Source organism: Dipodomys ordii, unplaced genomic scaffold (assembly GCF_000151885.1).
Source record: "Dipodomys ordii isolate 6190 unplaced genomic scaffold, Dord_2.0 Scaffold122, whole genome shotgun sequence".
NCBI lineage: Eukaryota > Metazoa > Chordata > Mammalia > Rodentia > Heteromyidae > Dipodomys > Dipodomys ordii.
In genome coordinates this window covers 3,585,491-3,605,508 of record NW_012267338.1, presented here as the reverse complement: position 1 = coordinate 3,605,508, position 20,018 = coordinate 3,585,491, and the positions used below count along the sequence as shown (strand labels likewise).

At 41.9% G+C, this 20,018-nt stretch overlaps 1 protein-coding gene across 2 annotated transcripts in view; it reads left to right on the top strand.

The window, feature by feature from the left end:
• Positions 1-16,132: 16,132 nt before the first annotated feature.
• Positions 16,133-20,018, top strand: part of Snca (synuclein, alpha (non A4 component of amyloid precursor)) — a 55,842-nt gene continuing 51,956 nt past the window's right edge. The window contains exons 1-3 of one of the 2 annotated variants that reach the window (XM_013029736.1): positions 16,133-16,196; positions 16,527-16,571; positions 17,640-17,785. In XM_013029736.1, coding sequence (XP_012885190.1) covers positions 17,665-17,785 — 121 coding nt within the window. In that variant the 5' untranslated portion in view covers positions 16,133-16,196; positions 16,527-16,571; positions 17,640-17,664. The remainder of the gene's footprint in view (positions 16,197-16,526; positions 16,572-17,639; positions 17,786-20,018) is intronic. The other variant, XM_013029738.1, reaches the window with a different exon arrangement.

Below are 20,018 nucleotides of genomic sequence, written 5' to 3'. Positions count from 1 at the left end.
TCTGGGCCTGGGCGCTGTCCCTCAGCTCTTCAGCTCAAGGCTAGCACTCTACCACTTGAGTCACAGCGCCACTTCTGGCTTTTTCTGCTTATGTGGTGCTGAGGAATCCAACTGAGGGCCTCATGCATGCAAGGCAAGCACTCTACCACTGAGCCACCTTCCCAGCCACCTAGCATGAATTTTCTCCTGTCAAATAGCAACTTTCATATAAGTTGATTTTGTTATATTATCAAATTTTAAACTTTTCAAAGACAACAATAAAAACTTCCATAATTAAATAGATTAGATGTATTATTTGGATAATCTATAAGAAATTATTTCACATGAAAAGCACTGAGTAAATGTTTTCATGAATTAATAGTAGGCTTCGTTAGTTTTTCTTGCATGCACAAGATAGTGTCTATTTGAAAAATATTTGAAGTAATGTTCAATAAAGAGAAAATGACATGACTCATTTTCAAATGAGTCAATATTTTAATATGCCCGTCATACACGTTCAAGACTAACACATGTCCTTATGCGTTGTTCTCATTACGTGCTCACACTTAGATCCTCTTCTTCATTATTCAAAACTAAAAGTCACTTCTGTGTTTAACTTTAAAATACAAATTAAGGTCTATTATCTTTCATGACTGAAAACATAGTATGCCCTCTATGGCCACATGTTTCTGTGCTTTCCTTCCACAACTATGGTCTATGGTAGAATTACAGGTAAATCCTGAAACAAAAGAGGAAAGATGAAACAGTCATATCATCTACAAGAGGCTAGATTCCCTAGTCTGATGTAGGAAGATCAACTTGATGGACTACAGAGTTTTGCCGTCAACATAACTTTCTTTGGCACAAGTATTTAGAATCAATGGCTTTATATTGATGACTTCCCTGCTTCGATCCATTCTACATGTGGATTTTGACATCACCAAGTTCGATTACTTGCCTACTTTTGTGTTTTATGACTGTAATGTCATAGTCAGCAATCCTAGTGATACTCCTTTGTGTTGTCTGAAGAGTCTTTTCCATAGAAAAATAGTCTGAGAGTTGAACTCAAATATATTTAATTATCCCATTGCTCTTGTTTGTACATATTTTCTTTATCATTCCTTGCCATGTCCTTGCCACTTAGCATTTTGTTTCTTCAAAAATCTATTTTTTTACTTGGCAAAATAGATTTTGAATGTAACTAAAGTGTTTAATCCTATTTAATATATATATTTTTCTATATTGGAATATTTTCTCCGGGGTAGCTTAGAACAGTATATATGTGTACTTCAGTGTATTACTCTTTCTACCTTTATGATGAAGGTATAAAGGATTGTTCAGTTGTTTGGGGTATATTTTGAGTAATGTACATGTGTGCATTATATATAGCCTGCACATGTTCTATGAACAGTAAGACTGAGAATAAAACTAAGAGTATATTCTCAAATATTATAAAATATCTCATGTATTTTCCTAAGACTGAAAAGCAAACTCTGTTCTGAGTTAATTCCCATTCCTGGTTTAATAAAACTCCAGGGCTTTATTAATTATTTTTGAATGTCATAATGGTCTCAAAAGCAAACCAACAATCTGGTCGCGGTAGGCCACGCCTATAATCCCAGCATTTGACAACCTTAGGCAGGAGGTCTGAGAGTCTAAGGTCAGCTTGGGCTAATAAGTGAATCATTGGCCAGCATGAGACCCTGTCTTAAGAAGACAAACTAGAGCTAGAAGGTGGCTCTTACCTGTAATTCTAGTTGCTCATCAAGCTGGGACCCGGAGGATTGCAGTTTGAAGCCAACCTAGGCAGAAAAATCTATGAGTTTCCATCTCAAATTAACCAACAGAAAGTCATACTGGAGATGTGGCTCAAGTGGTAGAGTACCAACTACGAACAAAAAAAAAAAAAAACTGAGCAAGAGTAAGGTCCTGAGTTCAAGCCATGGCATAAAACACAACAAAGCAAACAGAAAACAAAAGACAATAAAACAAAACAACAGGCATGAGCAAACCAACCCAAACAATATACTGTGACAAAACCAACAGTGTCTAAGGTAGATTGACAGCTCTTCTGGCAGCCAGGAAAAGGCCGGGGTAAAGCACCGCTGGTGGCTTCCTGTTGACAAGCAATAAAAACAGCAGCAGGAGTGGCAACTCAAACGTTCACAGGTGACAGATTCACGCGTAAATGAATAAAAGATAATTTTCATGAAAAATGCAGATACCGAGTTCTAGAATTCATGTTTGCACTTTTCATAGAGGTGTGGCAGGACATTACATCTGGGCAGAGAGAAGAGTCAAATAAACTGAGCTTTAATATGGCTGTCATGTCTGGTGACTTACCGCCCACGTTCTCTACTTTGCCTCAAGGAAATCTTTATCCCACCTCAACTTAAACACACGGGTCCACTGAGCTGGTAAGGCGTATGGGAGCATGCAATACCAAGATTCACTATGTGTCAGATAATGATAAGGTTCCCTACACTCTTTAGTTCCTACTCAGGCTGTCTTAGAAAAATAAATACACACGGATGGTGGTTTGTGGGTTTCAAAGCTAGTCAACTGGAAGAAGTGTATCTCAGAGATTCATTAAAATGTGGAAGGAAAGAAAAAGGGTGTCAACTCCCTTAACAGCCTACCTTATTTACGGCCACTAAATATGCGTCTATTTTTTTTTCAGATGCCCAAGAGGAAAAGTTTAGACAGATATGTATTATTCTTGCTGAAACACAAGTTTGCTTATATTTAGTTCCTTCTTTCCAATATGTCTTTCCAGTATACTCATTCTGAAGCTAGCTGTACTGTTTTGAAAGTACTGCTGGATAATCTCTTCCTCCTTCTTCCCCAAACAATTCATTCCTTGAGGCCCTGTCAGATTTTTCTAGAGCACAACACTGTCCCTGGGCACTATGCACTATGGTCCCAACCAAATCATTCACACACACACACACACACACACACACACACACGTATACCTGCATGCATGCATATACACACATCTTTATGAGTCTCTTCAGGCTCCATAGTGATCTACAGTATTTAGTTTTATCTAATTCAATAAATATAAGTATACTGTACTGCAGTCAATGGGCTAAATACTTTCATTCATTAAAAAAATTAACTTCCAGAATTAAGAGAAAAATAATAAGGAAATTGGTCAACAGTATACTCTTTGTCCAAACTTAGTTGATTTTAGCGAAAATGGCCTTCTGTAAATTCCTTACATCTGTTCCACACAACTCTTCCCTTCATTTAAAATTCTGATTCTTTCTTCATTGTTTTCTTTCTAAGTAGGCATTAAGATTTCTACGAGCAACATTATAAAATTCCCGTTGAATCCAACAGCAGTAATTCGCTGTCTCCCAACCTGGGAAACGTGGCACCAAGGTATATTCACGGTCACACAGTTCTTTCATTTCTGCCATTCACCTACAAATACCTCTGTCCCTCTTTTCCCAAGTACATCTTACAGCAATATATGCATGAGAGAAAGTTTTTTTTCTTCCATCTCACCTTTCTGTCCTTCTTTCTGATCATCTTATATATATTTAAAAAACACTTAGGAATTTTTTTACATTATAATGTTTATCTCCTCATTTCCCACATGAAGGCATAAAATATCCCGGTGTGTGGGTCTGCCTGCAATGATAACAATGTAGTATGGCATATTCTAAGGGTCCTGATTTGAAAGCCCATGAAAGAGGCTCTTTCTTGATTTAAGAGACTTTGGTTTAAAATTGTTTAAATAGGGATACGGTGGACCCATTGCAACAATGAGATGTACAAGACCAAGACGTTATGTCGAAAACTAACTTTACAACTTTGGGGGGGGGGCAGATAGGAAGGGATGGGAAAGGGAAACAAAGGAGGAGGCAACAATGCTTGATAAGAAATGTACTCATTACCTTGCTCACGTAATTGTAATCCCTCTGTATGGTATTTTCACAATAAAAAAAAGAGACTTTGGTTTTATGGCTGATTTCAGCCACCTCCCTCATCCTGACTTGGAAGGGCAGAGTCTCCTGAAGTGTGAAGTTTAGAGTACTGCCACGCATTCCTGAGAGATAGCACCTAATCGGAGTGGGATCTGTACCACAGAACCCATAAGCAGGAATTTACACAAGGTTCTGTGATGGTCCAGGGAATACACCATGAGCCATACAAATGAAATACACAATTCTCAGTGCCATTTAAATATCCAAATATGCAGCTCAGTGTGCTTTTTGTTGGATTAACAACACAGCGTTTCACGGTGTTGCTGCCAAACAAGACAATATGTTTGCTGCTTCTTCAGCTAAGGCGGAACAAAGAAGTAGGAGGAAGAGAACAAGAGTTCAGATCAGCCTAGCCTTCATGCTCTGATCTCACCTCTGGCCTCTGGGATTCTGTCTTCCTATCTGAACAGCAAATATCATCATTCATCCCCAACATAATTCAGAAGATTGAGTGAGGTTAATTAATTTAAAGTACTTAGTTCACAGGCTGGATCATAATAGGAGATCAATAAATGAATGCTTACTATTGATGTTATTAATCATTGTGTTCATTTAGTCAGTGGAAATATAACTTACATATTTATAGCATTCATGTAAGGGAAATTAATTGTTATAGCCGCCTAAAGTGTTAAAATTAATAGAAATTTAAGTTGTAAACTTATCATCGGTGGTATGTGTTTTTGACAGCAACTACATAGGCTTTTCTAACAGTTTAGTGCAATACATCGGCAGATCTGGTCCTTAGGTCAAGAATCTCAGTATTACCTGGGGAGAGAGTTAGAAGATCAAAATCTCAACCTTCTCTTCTCCCCCAACCCCAACCAAGTAGGAGCCACTAATTTAGAACATTTTAGAAAAATCCAACCCAAACACTAAACATAGTTTAGAGGCGGAAAAAAGAAGTGTAATGTTTATAAGTAGATTTCTTTTTCACCTTTAAAGGTTTCTTATAAAAACCAGACCTGATTAAATGGCTAAAAATAAAGCTGTAGATGTTTTCACAGTGTGTTTTCCTGTATTGCATTCTAAGTTTAAAGAAACACGCAAGTCTGAATACAAATTCTACTCTGGGATCAGCCTGCTGTCTACCTAGAAATCCATTCCATCTCCCTTCCCTGCGGGTTCCGAGGTTTCCCCCATCCCCCTTTCCCTCTCAAGACGCTTTTCCTGGAGTCTGTGGCCTACTCTGCTTTGTTCTGCCATCCAAACACACATACCTTACAACCTTCTTCTCTTTCTAAATTGACACTGTCTGCAAACTCCTTTGCAACTCTTGATTACAGACCATCTCCGAATGTGTTATCCCAAAGATGAATCCTCAGTGAGAAATGGAGCAGAAAATTCTCTCTCCTTGTTGCTGTGGTGCAGAAGTGGTCTGTTTTCCAGGGTTCTCTGTTGAAAGTGTGCTGTTTGGAGGCATTGGAACCTTTAAAATGTGGGACCTAGAGGAGGTCATTAGGGGTGTGTGTGTGTGTGTGTGTGTGTGTGTGTGTGTGTGTGTCTCGGGGAAATCAAGAAGGATTGTAAGGAAAGCAATGAAGAGCTTAGTCTAAAGACTGCCAAATAGGTTTTCAACCAGAACAGTCATGTATTCCACAGATTGTATAAACAGCACACTGTATTCTAATCTATTATTCACTTCAAATAAAAAGCCCATCAGGTTAAAAAATAACATGACCAGTCAGTGTGTTTCAGAGAAGCTTCATACCCCAAATCAGCACATCTTTTGGCTGTTTCCTCCTCCTCACTTCCCTTATCTAAGCCATTCTTTAAAAGGAGGCCTGTGTCTCTAGTGGTTCTCAAGTCCATTTTTCTTTTACATTTCCCCGGTCTTTTCCTGTCATAACTTCTTTTAAGATACATACAATTTGCTCCAGTAAGCCTGACTTATTCACATCCTTTTCTTCTTTGTTGCACAGTCCAGCAACAAAGACAACAACACACAAACAACATCAACAAACTCATGAATTCTGTGGCTCTGTTGACATAGTGAAGCTCTTGTGCTCCTACTCAAGTCCTGAGTTATTACCCTCTGTGTTTTATCTCTGCTTGCTGAGCATTTGTGAATTTTCCACTACAGCAGTCTCCTTGGGATCATGTGCTCACAGACACTAAGGATCTACTGCATTTGTTTACTCTGACTCTAGCTTTTATCCTGTCTAAACAACTACAAGGTAACATTAAAGTGTTCTTTAAGCAAAACAAGGCACTGATGGCCCCTGCCTGTAATCCTAGCTACTTAAGAGGCTAAGATCTGAGGGTCACAGTTCAAAGCCACCCGGGGGTAGGAAAGTCCACAAGACTCTTATCTCCAATTAACCCCCAGAAAACCAGAAGTGGCACTGTGGTGTAAATGTGGTAGAGTGCTAGCCTTGAGCAAAAAAGCTCAGGGATAGCACCCAGGCCCCAAGGTCAAACCCCATGACTGACTCCCCCTCCACCCCCACCTCACCCCCGCAACAATTCTTGTCACACTTTTAAAAAATGTTTCCTCCTCATCATTCAGTAGAATAATCATATATCCCAGTTTTCCCAATGTATTGCCCAGTTTTGTTCTTACTGACCTATTTTAATGACTTGAAATCCCCTTCCACTTTAGGTCCTTGCCTACATAGTGAGCTAATATGGTTGCCTATCTATTTGCTCTCCTTATTCATTTTGAATGCCAGAATCTTACAGCCAAAGTCTTTATTTATAACATGAGTCTTGTGACAAAGGCCAAGTGGTTCTCATGCTGCGTTACCTTGGTATGCCTTGAACGCCTGGAGTAGAGTTTTCACATAGCCGGCATTTACCACCATGATTGGTAGTGAATGGGTACTTGATGATGATTTCTGAATAGTTGGATTTAAAATTTAAAGTTTTTGTTATTAATCATTTTGTATGTGACTCATCCTTAAATTGTTGAGTGTAGCTGTATTATTTTAACAGTCTTTTCAACGTGCTCACTTACTCATTTCTACATGTAGCAGTGGACTCCAAAGAAACAGAATTGAAGCAAAATCGTGACAGTGGGTGGAAGCTGAGAAAATAACCAAACAAGGAGATCACCCAATATGGGCAAATGTCCCACAAGAAGATGCTGGAATTGGATTTAAGATATTGCTGAGGTACAAAAAGAGGAAATAATAAACCCTCACAAAAGGGAGGAAGGAGGGACGAGGTGGCTGCAATTCCAGATGAGCAAAAAAAGGTACACTGTGAGAAATGAGAGAAGTTCAATGAAGGGCAAAACATAAAGTAAGTTTGATTGACTTCATGACTGATTGGCACTGAATAAAAATGACTGTACATTTCGTGGTTTTGTTGTTATTGTTGTTGTTGTTGTTTTGGGTCCGGTCGTGGGGCCTGAACTCTGGACCTGGGTGCTGTCCCTCAACTCTTCAGCTCAAGGCTAGCGCTCTACCACTTGAGCCACAGCGCCACTTCTGGCTTCTTTTCTTTTTGCTTATGTGGTGCTGGGGAATCGAACCCAGGGCCTCATGCATGCAAGGCAAGCGCTCTAACACTGAGCTACCTTCCCAGCCCCCTGTACATTTCATGTTTAAGAAGAATGAATGTTTGATGCTGAAGATTTGTATTTTTTTATTGCCTCAATAATAATATATCCAATCTCCCCCCTCTCTTTCTCTCTTTCTCTCTTTCTCTTTCTCTCTTTCTCTCTCTCTCTCTCTCTCTCTCTCTCTCTCTCTCTCACACACACACACACACACACACACACACACACACATCCTTTAATAGAATCTGGGTAGAAACTACAACTCTAACAATTGTCAGTTATTTGACATTACATTTGCAATCTTAAATCTTCACTATGGGAACCATATACATGGTTCCCATGCATCCCATGTACATGGCTCCACTGTATCCTCTGCCCTTCATTGGGAGGAAGCAGAGATGAAATTTATGAATTGGTTGACCATATGTGGCCTGAGAACATCTCTGGCCTCAGTGTAATTCTCTGTGATTCCATCAGCCACCCGTAGCTTTGGCTCACCTGTGGCTCTCTGTGCAGTGTCAGACTTTCCTCCTGTCTTTGTTCCTCACTGGAAAGTGGTGTCATCCTTACCACAGGGTCAATGCTTCTCCCATGTCAGAGACTCCGTGGAGCCCTATAGGCCCTCCAGCAACTTCTATTCTTCCCCGAGGCAGAAGTGCTCTGACCTTATTTCACACACTCCCAGACTGCTAGAAGCTGTAATGGGAACACGGTTTTGCTATCTTCACAGTCACACAGCTGCACAGACCCTACAGAAGCTTCAGTAATGTGTTTCTTTTGCCTTTAGAAAGCTCTCTTGGGGCTAAAGGTTCAAGCAGTAAAATACCAATCATGAGTAAAATCCTAAGGCTCCAGTCATGTCCTAGCTGCAGACAAAAGAAGGAAAGAAAGAGAAAGAGAGAAAGAGAGAAAGAGAGAGAGAGAGAAAGAAAGAAAGAAAGAAAGAAAGAAAGAAAGAAAGAAAGAGAGAAGGAAAGAAAGAGAGAAAGAAAGAAAGAGAGAAAGAAAGAAAGAGAGAAAGAAATTGATCGATCTCTGGATTCCACTATTTTTTTACACCTTCTTCTAACTTTAGCAAATCCACATCCAAATTCAAATTTTATTTACTAGACAGGCAAACAGGACATCCAAGACAATAGATCATATTTTTTTTCTTTTTTAGATCTCGACTATGGGAGATTTTCTTGGAGCAAAATTTAGCTATTTGAGAACTCTTCTATGTGGGAAGTTATGACCTGAAGGTAAAAGAAATGTCTAAATATTTTCGGTAAGTTATAAGGCAAGATATATATCCCAATTATTGGCGAATCCCTTTGTAATGTGAGTGCTTGCTCCTTTTTTATATTGGCTCTGAGTCTTTGAAAATACTCCTACAATTTGGGTCACTTCATGCTTAATAAACTAGAAAATAGTATAACATGCTATGTTTTTTAATAAACACTCTTCTTAAATAGCTAGTTCTAATGAGCCTAAGATGTTTGGTAAACTACAATTAGCCTTTATTAGACTGAGGGTTTATCACATTTTTTTAGTGATATTTAGAACTCTCATGCTCTCTGGTGTAAAATTCTGACAACTCTAGATAGTGATAATGTTGAATTAATTCAATGGTGACAGTTTAGCTATTCTAAAAATACAAATATATTACTTAAACTTTAACCACTCTTTCCAATACTTTTCATGTTTTTAAGGGTGGTTAATAAAATGGTCTGCACTGGTCCTATCCACAAAAGGGCAATTTATTTGAAGGTCAAGTGTCAGGTGATTATGGACTGGGAAGGAATGTAGAGACAGAAAGAGCTATTTCTTCACTCTGATCCCATGTGGTGATGTCATTTCCCTGAAAAGACCCAGCGAGGTCAAAAGAGATTCCTGAGTAGTTTCACAAGGCATTAGTATTTTAGCTGAAAACCATCCTATATTAACTACTTTAAATATTATTGTTCTTTCTGCCAACATTCTGCATCTACTAAGAGAATTGGTAGATGTCCTTCATCATTTTGGTTACTCAAAATCTAGTTTCAAACATAGTATTATACCATTACTACTAGTTCCTCTGAATCTGGCATATTCCCTGAATAGCATCTGTCTGACACTTAGTCCTGTGGGAATTCCTCATATTTTAAGCGAACAGAGAGTGTTAATGCAAGTCAACTTTCCTCTTGCTTTTCTATGACAATTGCAACTTGCTTGCTTTGAAAGTATAATCAGGTATAAAGCACTGCAATATTTAAAAGCTGTAATCACAGAATACTCGTGACATATTTCAAGATCATAACATTCAAGTGCATTCTTAGCAAGTAATAAAGACTTATTTGTTATTTTAAGGAAGAGGAACAAGAACAAAGAACATGACCAAATTGAATTATTCAACCAACAGAGCCTTAAATTCCTAAAATGAGTTTAAAAAAACATATGATCATATCACATATTGACATGCATGATTGCTTTTGTCTGAAAAGGGTTTTTTTTTTTTTTGGTTGATCGTGGGGCTTGGGTGCTGTCCCTGCGCTCTTCAGCTCAAGGCAAGTGCTCTACCACGTGAGCCACAGCATTACTTTTGGTTTTCTAGTGGTTTATTGGATTTGAACCACGATCCTCACATCTCAGCTTCCTGAGTAGCTAGGATTACAGGCGTGAGTCATTGGCGCCCGGCCTGAAAAGTCACGAATTGATATTAAACAAAAGGTTTGTTTACATGTAAATACAAATTTAATTGAGACTCAATTAAAGTCATAATTCATACCACGTTATATGTGAACTATGAGACTACTCTAAGACTGGCCATTTAGGAACAAATACAGCTAGTCAAAATTATAATTTGTTATTCCTACTGATAAATAGATTAAGCATAGCTACACACACATATATGTGTATACACATATATATGTACATATGCATGTTTGCACATATATACACATTTATATATACACATGTGCATATATAGATATATGCATGTGTATGTATTTATATATATAATTATTGAGTATATTGAAATCATAGGAATATGAAACAATACTAAGTTCTCAGCAGGAAGAACTTAATACAGATATTGGTCCAATCATCTTGAAGAACTACGTAAGGACTTACAAGAGGACACACATATTAGTAAGTGTAGGAAGTAAGAACTTCCTCTAAGACCTGGAAAACAAAGGCCAAGAGAATATGTGTTGTTGGGAGTACCAGACAACTCAGCGTATGTTGCTGATGGGCCAAGAAGATGCAGAAGAAGGTTTACACCTATTATAGAAGAAGGTTGAAATCTACTCCAGAATAAGGTTGAAACCTACTCCAATGAAATATGGTATTTTCTAGGGTACCTCAAAACATGGGGCTAGATAATAATGATGACAATAATCGTAATTCACTGTGCCTGGCTTTTGTGCTAAGAACTCTATTATTTATTCTTTATGACATTACACAGGTCAAGGAAAATATAATTTTCATTACATGGATGAGAAAGAGTCTGGAAAAGTTTGATACTTGCTCTTGAGTAGCAGAAGCTTTCTAAGTCTCTCTCATTTTAGTTGTATTTGTGAATCTACTCTCAGAAGTCCACCATGATCACCAAAGCTTAGTGTGTCCCTTTGGCTCATCAATAAGCTTTGTCCTTTCGATTTTAAATTCATTTCAGCTTTTAGATCCTGACTCTTCTATCTGACTTGAACATCCTTTATCTTAGAACTTCATATGTCTTCATATTCCGAGGCCCACAAAATCCATGGAGGTATTTAGTGATAGCCCACGGATGTTTTCATAGCTTACAAAGTCATTTCCTGTAGGCACGGTTTGTATCATAGTTTAATATTCTTTGCTGCCCATGGCATTAAAGAAACAATATGAATGTGCCAATGAACTTTACCCTCTCAAGATTGGAGATTCAAATACAGAGTCACCTGTGGACATTATACTACCTCCTCATTGCTCTGTTTAAAACATAGCTCTTTGTATTTGTTTGGAAGAACCCTACTGCTCTCTCAAGCCCAGGCCCATTCAAAAATCACATTCAGTGCCACCTTGAAAGTACACATTCTGCTTTCCCTCCTGTATTCTCTATGGGAATGTAGATGACATCTATGGAGATCTCATTAGGCTCAAGTCTCTCATCCAATTTCTGAAGAGGATGAAGGGAAGGTGCAGCTGGAGAATCAAATGGCCTAAAGGTCATTAACATCACTCCTATGTTCACCATAACTGTGGACCATAATTCATAAATACCTATGCAGTATCTATAACACTCTCTCAAAGTTGAAATTAATTCTTTGCCCCATTTTTAATCATATTCTCTTCTTTATTTTCACATCATTCCACTCTCCCATCTTGGATGTAGCACATGCTGAGCACGTGGCATACCTATAACTTTTGTTGTTTCATGGTGAAAGCAAAGGAAGTCTAGGCAATGCATGCATTCATTCGTTAATCAGTATTTAAGTTCCACATTAACCCCAAAGATATTATTTCATTTCTTAAAGTGAAACCAAAAGTGTATGTGGCATTTTTCACAACTGGGTAGATGAGTAATGAATGGAAGTAGGTTATTCTTCATATTTCTTATGATCTATAGGCCATTAAGTTCATTTAAAATTACATTCAGAAAGGTTAATGAGTTACTCAACACTGTGCGGTCACTCAAAGATAAAAGGGAGAGACTAAAAGGGAAAAGGCAATCTACGAATGCTCTAAAAGAAAAGGCATCTTTGATTCCCATCCTCACATTCAAATCCAAAGGCTGTTCCTCACACAACTAGCTCTCACCTTATTTCTTCCCAGGCTGTCTCACTCCCAGATTGTGAGTCTTCAAAGAAGCTACTGTCAATGCAAAGTTTGATCATGTCTTCTGGAGCTGTGTCTATTAGATGATCTCAGTTCTGTCTTTAGGAGTCGTCGTGTCAGCTCACCACTACAACCAATGGTGCCCTAGATTCTCCCTGTCTTTAAAAGTTCCATAAAATTTAACTACCCCACTTGTGATGATTAAATGACGCAGTATATTAGTCCTCTGCCAAACATAAAGGTGTGGGATTGTGCTGTGTTATGAGAACCACACACATCCCAAGATAATTCTTTCATTGGTCTGCTGGTAATCCAAACATAGTTCTCATTTTACTCACCCTTAGGATAGAGCACCAGGTTTTGACGAGGCCCCCATGAAACTATAAATGTGTCCTATGAAATGATATATTAAATAATTGTCATCAGAGTCTATCCAGCTCCACTGGACATGATGGGTCACAGTGGGAAACATGTGTTATTGGTGGTAATAAAAAGAAATAATAAAAAGCAACAAACTATGGATTCATGCAACAACTGAATGAAACCCAAAAATGTTCTACTGGATGATAAAAGTCATTCAGATGAAAGCAATGATCACATTATGTGATCCATCTTTAAGAACTTCTAGAATATGTGCGCCTAACAACAGTCTAAGGGAATGTTCAGGTGATGAAATTTTTGGTAACTTCAAAATGTGGTGGGCTGGGGTTGGGAAGTTGGCTCAGTGGTAGAGCGCTTGCCTTGTATGCGTGAGGCCCTGGGTTCGATTCCTCAGCACCACATAAGCAAAAAGAAAAAAGCCGGGAGTGGCGCTGTGGCTCAAGTGGTAGAGCGCTAGCCTTGAGTTGAAGAGCTGAGGGACAGTGACCAGGCCCAGAGTTCAGGCCCCACGACCGGACCCCCCAAAATGTGGTGGGCTGCCCTATAATATGTGAATTTCTTCAAAGATGACTTAAAAGGACAGTTAATATTTGAGCCTTTCACTATACTAAACACAACCCAATTTAAAACATAATCTGATGACCACTGTTACTTTGGTAACTTGTGTATTCTATGATTGTGTGCTGCAGTTTTTACAGAAAATAAAGATGTATATAAAGCTTAGAGTTGACAGGAGATTTTAGCAGTGATACAGCAAGTGGGCAGACAGATAAGACAAAATCATGCATTGTAACTTATGGAAGTTGGGCGACATAGATGTGATGTTCCTTTATCCTATTTTTCTATGTTTGAGTATTTTACACAATAGAAAGTTGGGGCAGGGGAAGAGGATTATCCTGATTCATTCTCTTTTTTTGTTTGTTTGTTCCCTTACTCGTACTGGCACTTGAACTCAGGGCCTGGGTGCTATCCCTTGGTTTTTTCACTGAAGACTAGTGCTCTACCACTTGAGCCACAGCTCCACTCCCTGCTTTTTGGGGGGTTACCTGCAACTAAGAGTCTTGGTACTTTTTCTTTCTGGGCTGGCTTCACGCAGCTAGGATCTTAGCTTTCTGTGTAGCTAAGATGACCCGCATGAACCACCCAGGCCTGGCTATTGCTTCCTGTTCTCTGAAAGTTAAAACAGGGAAAGAACAACATAGCTCCTTCAAGTTCCTCCTTCTCCCAAGTGTATTACTGCATTACAGAAAGGCTAATTTCCCAAAAGGCAGGGGCAGAGTGTACAAGGCTGTGCTTAAACAACACATCGCTCTCACACGCTTCCGTTTCCTTCTCCTGAACATGCGGGCCACGGCCTTCTGTACATATTTTTCATAAATACAGTCAGTTGCCTTTTATCCCTCCTGGTTTCTGTTAGGTTTTTAAAAAGAGGTAGCCGAGTAAGAACTGCACCACGCAAGTGGTATTCAGGTAAGGGGTAGGTTTATTCAGTAGACCTGCTGGAACCAGGCAAGGTTGGCACTCCATGTGGCTGGAAAAGGCCTGGGAATGAGAGAGAGCTGGGAAAGAGAGAGGAAAGAGCTAGAAAAGAGCAGAGAGAGGGGTAAGAACAGTAGCACTCACGTGGTATTCAGGTAAGGGGTAGGTTTATTCAGTAGACCTGCTGGGACCAGGCAAAGTTGGCACTCCACGTGGCTGGGAATGAGAGAGCTGGAAAAGAGAGGAAAGAGCTAGAGCAGAGAATGAGCAGAGAGCTAGAAACTAACAGAGAGAGCCTCTGGGTCTGGGCTAGGCCTTATCTAGGGTATGGGCGGGGAAAGGTGTGGCCACATCAAATTCAGATGTGACCTCAGTGGATGCAGAAGTGACCTCTTCCAGGTGTCCCAGTTGCCTAGGTAACGCAGGTACTGGGTGGAGACTTTGCTGCGAGGAGGGTGGAGTCTGCTTGCCATCCAGGGGCGGACCTTACAGTTTCCAAGAGGCTGTTTTGTAGACTTAGACTGCGTTGACTCAAATTTCAGAACTCAAATGAGTACAAGGATCAGAGAAAACTTGAAAGAAAGTGAGAAAGGAAAGAAAGATGGAAGGAAGGAAGGAAGGAAGGAAGGAAGGAAAGATCGAGGGAGGGAGGGAAAGAAGGAGGGAGGGAAGGAAGGAGGGAGGGAAGGAAGGAGGGAGGGAAGGAAGGAGGGAGGGAAGGAAGGGAGAGAGGGAATGGGGAAGGAAGAAAAGGAGGGAGGGAGGGAAGGAGAGAGACAGCACACTGGTGTTTTCCTTTCCAGTGCCCAACACACTTGTTCAGGATGCAGGCGAAGAAAACAGATGTTCTCTGGGCTGGAGGCGGCGCTTGCTTCTTGGTGCCTGCGGGGAAACGGGGGACAACAGCTGTTTTCCACTGGGCTCTGAAACCCTACACACGTGTTAACCCCTGCAGCACAATGCCTCGAATCTCCCGCGTGCGCCCGTCGGTGCGCGCGTGTGCGGGGAGGAGCGGGGACCGGTGGGAACCGGAATCCACCGGGTGAGCGGTGTGCCCAAGAAGAGGAGGCCCCAGGGGCTGGAGAAGGAATCGGACAGGATGCTCTGGGAGCGCGCGCGCGCAGGATTGAGTTGCTGGTCCGTGTGCTGGAGTCTAGGGAATGACTTCTCTATCCAGGGCAAAAGCGCCCCTGGACCGACTTGTTCTGGCCGGCTGGGGAGTATTTATTCCTAGATCACCGCTGGGGGCGGGGCGGGGGGGGATGCTCAGCGCCTGGCAGCGTCTGATTGGTGGGAAGGGAGATGGTGATGCTGGCGCGTGTGCCGGACCCGCGCCGCCTCCTCCTCGCCTCGCGACCTGTAACTCTTCCTCGGTGGGCTTCTCTTCACCCGCAGGACCCCGGCGGGCGCGTGCAAGGCTGACCCCCATCCCCGAGGATATCTGGACAAAAAGCCACCATCCATGCTGTCCTACGATGCACCCAGACACCTTTCAAGGGACGGGAGTGGAACGTGCTCTCGCCCAAGCACGGTCGTGAGCAAGCATCCTTGCTGAACTGCCCGCCCGTAGACAGTACACAGGATCTGATTTAGGGGTTCATCTCCCGCCCCCCCCCACGCTCTCAGCGTGACTCTGACCAGGGGTTCCCATGAGCAACCTCCTCCCCAGTAAAGGCAGAAGCAGGAGGCATGGGGGACCAGGGGAGAGGTATCAATCCAAGCTCCAGAACCCCTACCTCGTCCCCAGGAGCCCCCATGCACCCCAAACTTGCCCCCAGGCGCCTCCCAGGACCAGAGGGGGATTGACGGGGGGAAGGGAGCGGTCAAGCCGGAGAGGAGGTACCGCCTGCCCCCCCATCCCCGCCCGCACCCGGGAGAAGGAGCGAGGCGAGGCGCACGCGGCGCGCGCGGAGCGCAGGGAGAGGGGCGGGGAGAGGCGCTGACAAATCAGCTGTGGGGGCAGCGAGCGGGGTGGGGGGGGAGGAGGAGGAGAAGGAGGAGGAGAAGAAGGAGGAGGGAGAGGACCCGGAGAACCGCCACCAGCACCGGAAGGGCCGGGGGAGAGGGGGGCGAGCGAGCCCGAGTGACAGGTGCGTGCTGGCCTTGGAGTGGCCCCGGGACCCCGCCCCGCCTTTGGCGCCTTCCCTTCCAGCCCCCCCCCACCTTTCTATCTGTGGGATCCTCCTGTGAGGGGTGGGTTGGGGGGTGATTCGACGACAGGGCTGCCTCCCACGTCCCCCCCCCCAGCCTCTGGGTGGTGCTGACAGCTGCCTCCTCCCGGGGGGGGGGTGCATCCTTCTCCGCTCCCGTGCGCCTCCGCCCTTCCTGTGCGCTCCCTGCCCTCCCTCTGCCCGTTTAAATAACATTCGGGAATTGCTTAATTTTTTTTTTATTTTTAAATCAAACCCCGCAAACTAGAGGCCAAGGAGGAGGAATCGGAGCGCTGGGAACGCAGAGGGACACAGGTAAGCACCTGTAGATTGAAAAATAATACCTAAGTCAACCGCACTGGGGACCCCCACGGGGGCGAGGAACCGCCCTGCGCGTCCGGAGCCTGGGGTTGGAGCTGTGGCTGGAACCCGCGGCGTCCAGGCGGTCCGCCGTGGGAACCTTGGGTTGATCCCAGTAAGGGACGTGAATTTCCTGACTTGGCTTCCTGCTTCCTACGGTTCCCAAGCTTCCCCCAAGGCAGGCGGGCAGGCAGGACGAGCTGCCCCCCCCCCCGCGGTACAGCGCTTCCCCATGTAAACATCCAACTTCCATGACTCTCCCAACACCTTGGTGGAGCTGCCTTTGCAAACAATTCAATCAAAGCGCCGAGGGAGAGGGAGAGGGGATGCAAGTCAACAGGTGGGAAAGGGTTAACAAGTGTGCAGTCGGGGTCAGCTAGAAGGTTCCAGTAGGTCCCGCTGGGGAGGGCGCCCCACCCTCACCCATACTGACTGGAGGCTCAGATCTAAAGATTGCCTGCGGGTGTGCCTGGATGTCTGCTCTGGGTAGATAGTGAGTGTGGGGTGGATGGTCTATTGGGATAGAACCAGCACCCTGGGCCCCCCCTAGCAGCCACCCCGAGAGGAGGTAGATCTCTCTCCCTTTCTTCTCCACCATCAGCCCTTGGGCCCTCTTCTGGGGTTCTTTTAAAGGATGCCACTCACCAAAGCTACCTGTGATGCTCTTCCTCAGAAGCTCACTTCGTACTTACATGGTCACCTTGGGCCCTGGAAAGTTAAAAAAAAAAAAAGAGGGTTCGTGTTTTCATGCAAGTCCACTTGAGAAATGCAGCCAGAACAGCTCAGATGATTCATCCCAAGCCTTGCGTAGACAGCTAGACTTTCACCAACGAAGATCGATGGGAGATGTTAAATTTTAATGCCAAAAGCTAAAAATAAAATAAAATGAAATAAGACAATGTCTAATGATTGGAATGGCTACCTCTTAAAAAGTGTTCTCTTAAAAAAAAACCCACAACAACCTTGGGTGTTTTGATCTTGTTTTCTTTAAATAGCCTCAAAACCTATTTTTGTCTTCTCCAGTGTGGTGTAAAAGCGATCATTAGCCATGGATGTATTCATGAAAGGACTTTCAAAAGCCAAGGAAGGAGTTGTAGCTGCTGCTGAGAAAACCAAACAGGGTGTGGCAGAGGCTGCAGGAAAAACAAAAGAGGGGGTTCTCTATGTAGGTAGGTAAATTTTGGTATTTATCCCAGGTTGGTGGGTTGGGATGATGAATGCTTAAACACCGGTGTGTCTTGTTTGATTCAGCCCTTGTCAACTGGACGGATCAAGGGATAGGTATATGTTAGGTGGGTGAATGTGAATGTGCATACTTTGGCTAATAGTTAAAAAAAATAGGCTAATCTTTTTGGTATTTCCAGATTAGTTAGATTTTTTAAAATTTCTTTATGAATATTCTGGATGTAAGTGCTTATCTTTCAGAGGATGGCTTCTAAAACTCAAAATCTATTCAAATAATCAAGAATATTGCTTTTTAAATCATTGTATCTTGGAATAGTTTCAACTCAACATATCATGGTATGTGCAGAATGAGTTCATGAGATTTTTGGGTTCTTTTACCAGCCTGGATACTATTGGCTCATTTTAATGTATTCTGGGCTTGGAGTAAGATTTTGATCTATGGTAAGGCAAGATGGAGAAAGAGACCACACTAAAGTGAGAAGGACAGATTAGCCCAGAGAAGCTCCTCCTTGTGATTACATGACTAACTGCTCAACGAAGTGCAGGTTGCTATGGATGTGTCTATATAGTTCATTTATCAAATGACACACATGATAAATAAAGGAGAGATTGATACTTACCACCCTTTCATTCCCTTAAGTGCCTGCCAACTCTCTTGATTCTTCTCTGCTTCTTGAGCTGTATTAAATCGGGGAAAGGATGGACAACACATGTGTTCATATACTCATCTGTCAGTATAGACACATGCGTGCACATCCACGCATACACACACACACACATACACAGAGCTCCCTCCCCTCTTTCTTCTCTGGGCTCTTCTAACTTCTCTGGAGGCCACTGTAGCCGCAGGACTCACAGAGTGAACAGTCAGGTGGTGAGTGAACATACCGGATAGCAAAGATCGTAGGGATGCTGCACTGTTGGGTCGAGAGTGAGGAAAAGCTGTGCTGTCTCTCCAACATAGATCAACAGGGGAGATTTTACACCCAGATTGTTTTCTTTGTGTTTTTTTTTTTTTTAGGAATGCCACTCATCCAAGTTTATAGCAGATTACTTTTCCCTCTTCTCCATTCTTTTTATGCTGACTTAATCTTCCCTCCATTCTGCAGTTAAATTAAACTTTCTGTACCTCAAAACCTAGCTTAGAAAATACTGAATGTTACAGAAGGAAGAATGAATTGATAAGTTCCCAGCAAGGTATTTTCATGTGTGTGAACTGGGAATTATGTATTTGTAGATAGGATTTAGAATTCAGAGCCAGTGGCCTGCAGATTTTCATTGTCTTTCTCTTCAGCCTCCATCTCCCAAGTTCCCCAATTGTAGCCTTACAACTAATTTTTTTCTTTTACTTCATATACCCAAGGATTTGATGACTTTAAAGAATTTTTTAGGATGCTAATATTCATTCTGTTCATTTAGAAAAATCTAGAAATTGTTAAATATGAATTTAATACATTTTTCCAGATAATGAGCTGATTTTATAATCTGGAACACTGGTTTATGTTCATTTTTAACTGAAGTTTGAGCAAATGAAACCATTTTAAAGATTAATTGTGCTATTTGCTGTAAGACAATTATAGAAAATTGTAATTTGTTCACATGCCTAGTATTTTAAAATCATTTTCAGTGGTCTACCATGATATTTAACATATAATATACTAACAAATTATATATTTATTATATATCTTATTAAAACCTGGAAACATTGGGGCTGGGAAAGTGCTGAGTTGTAGAGTGCTTGCCTCACATGCATGAGACCCTGGGTTAGATTCCTCAGCACCACATAAACAGAAAAAGCCAGAAGCGGCGCTGTGGCTCAAGTGGTAGAGCACTAGCCTTGAGCTGAAGAGCTCAGGGATAGCGCCCAGGCTCAGAGTTCAAGCCCCACCATCAACAATACAAATAAAATAAGATAAAATATAAAAATAATTTTTAAAAAAGACTGTGATTGTAAAAAAAAAGGTATAAAAAACCTGGAAGCATAGACAGATTTGAGTTGAAAAATAACCATGTAAAGACATTAGTATGTATAGTCAAGGTATCTGTAAACTTTTTGTTAAAGGAAAAGATGAAAAATATTTTGAGCCATAAAAATCTCTTTCCCAACTACTGTAGGGAACACTTGTTCATGTTCACTATTAACTGAAGTCTGAGCAAATGAAACAATCTTAAAGATTAACAGCTCTAGTGTTAAAGTGTAAAAACAGCAGAGACAGT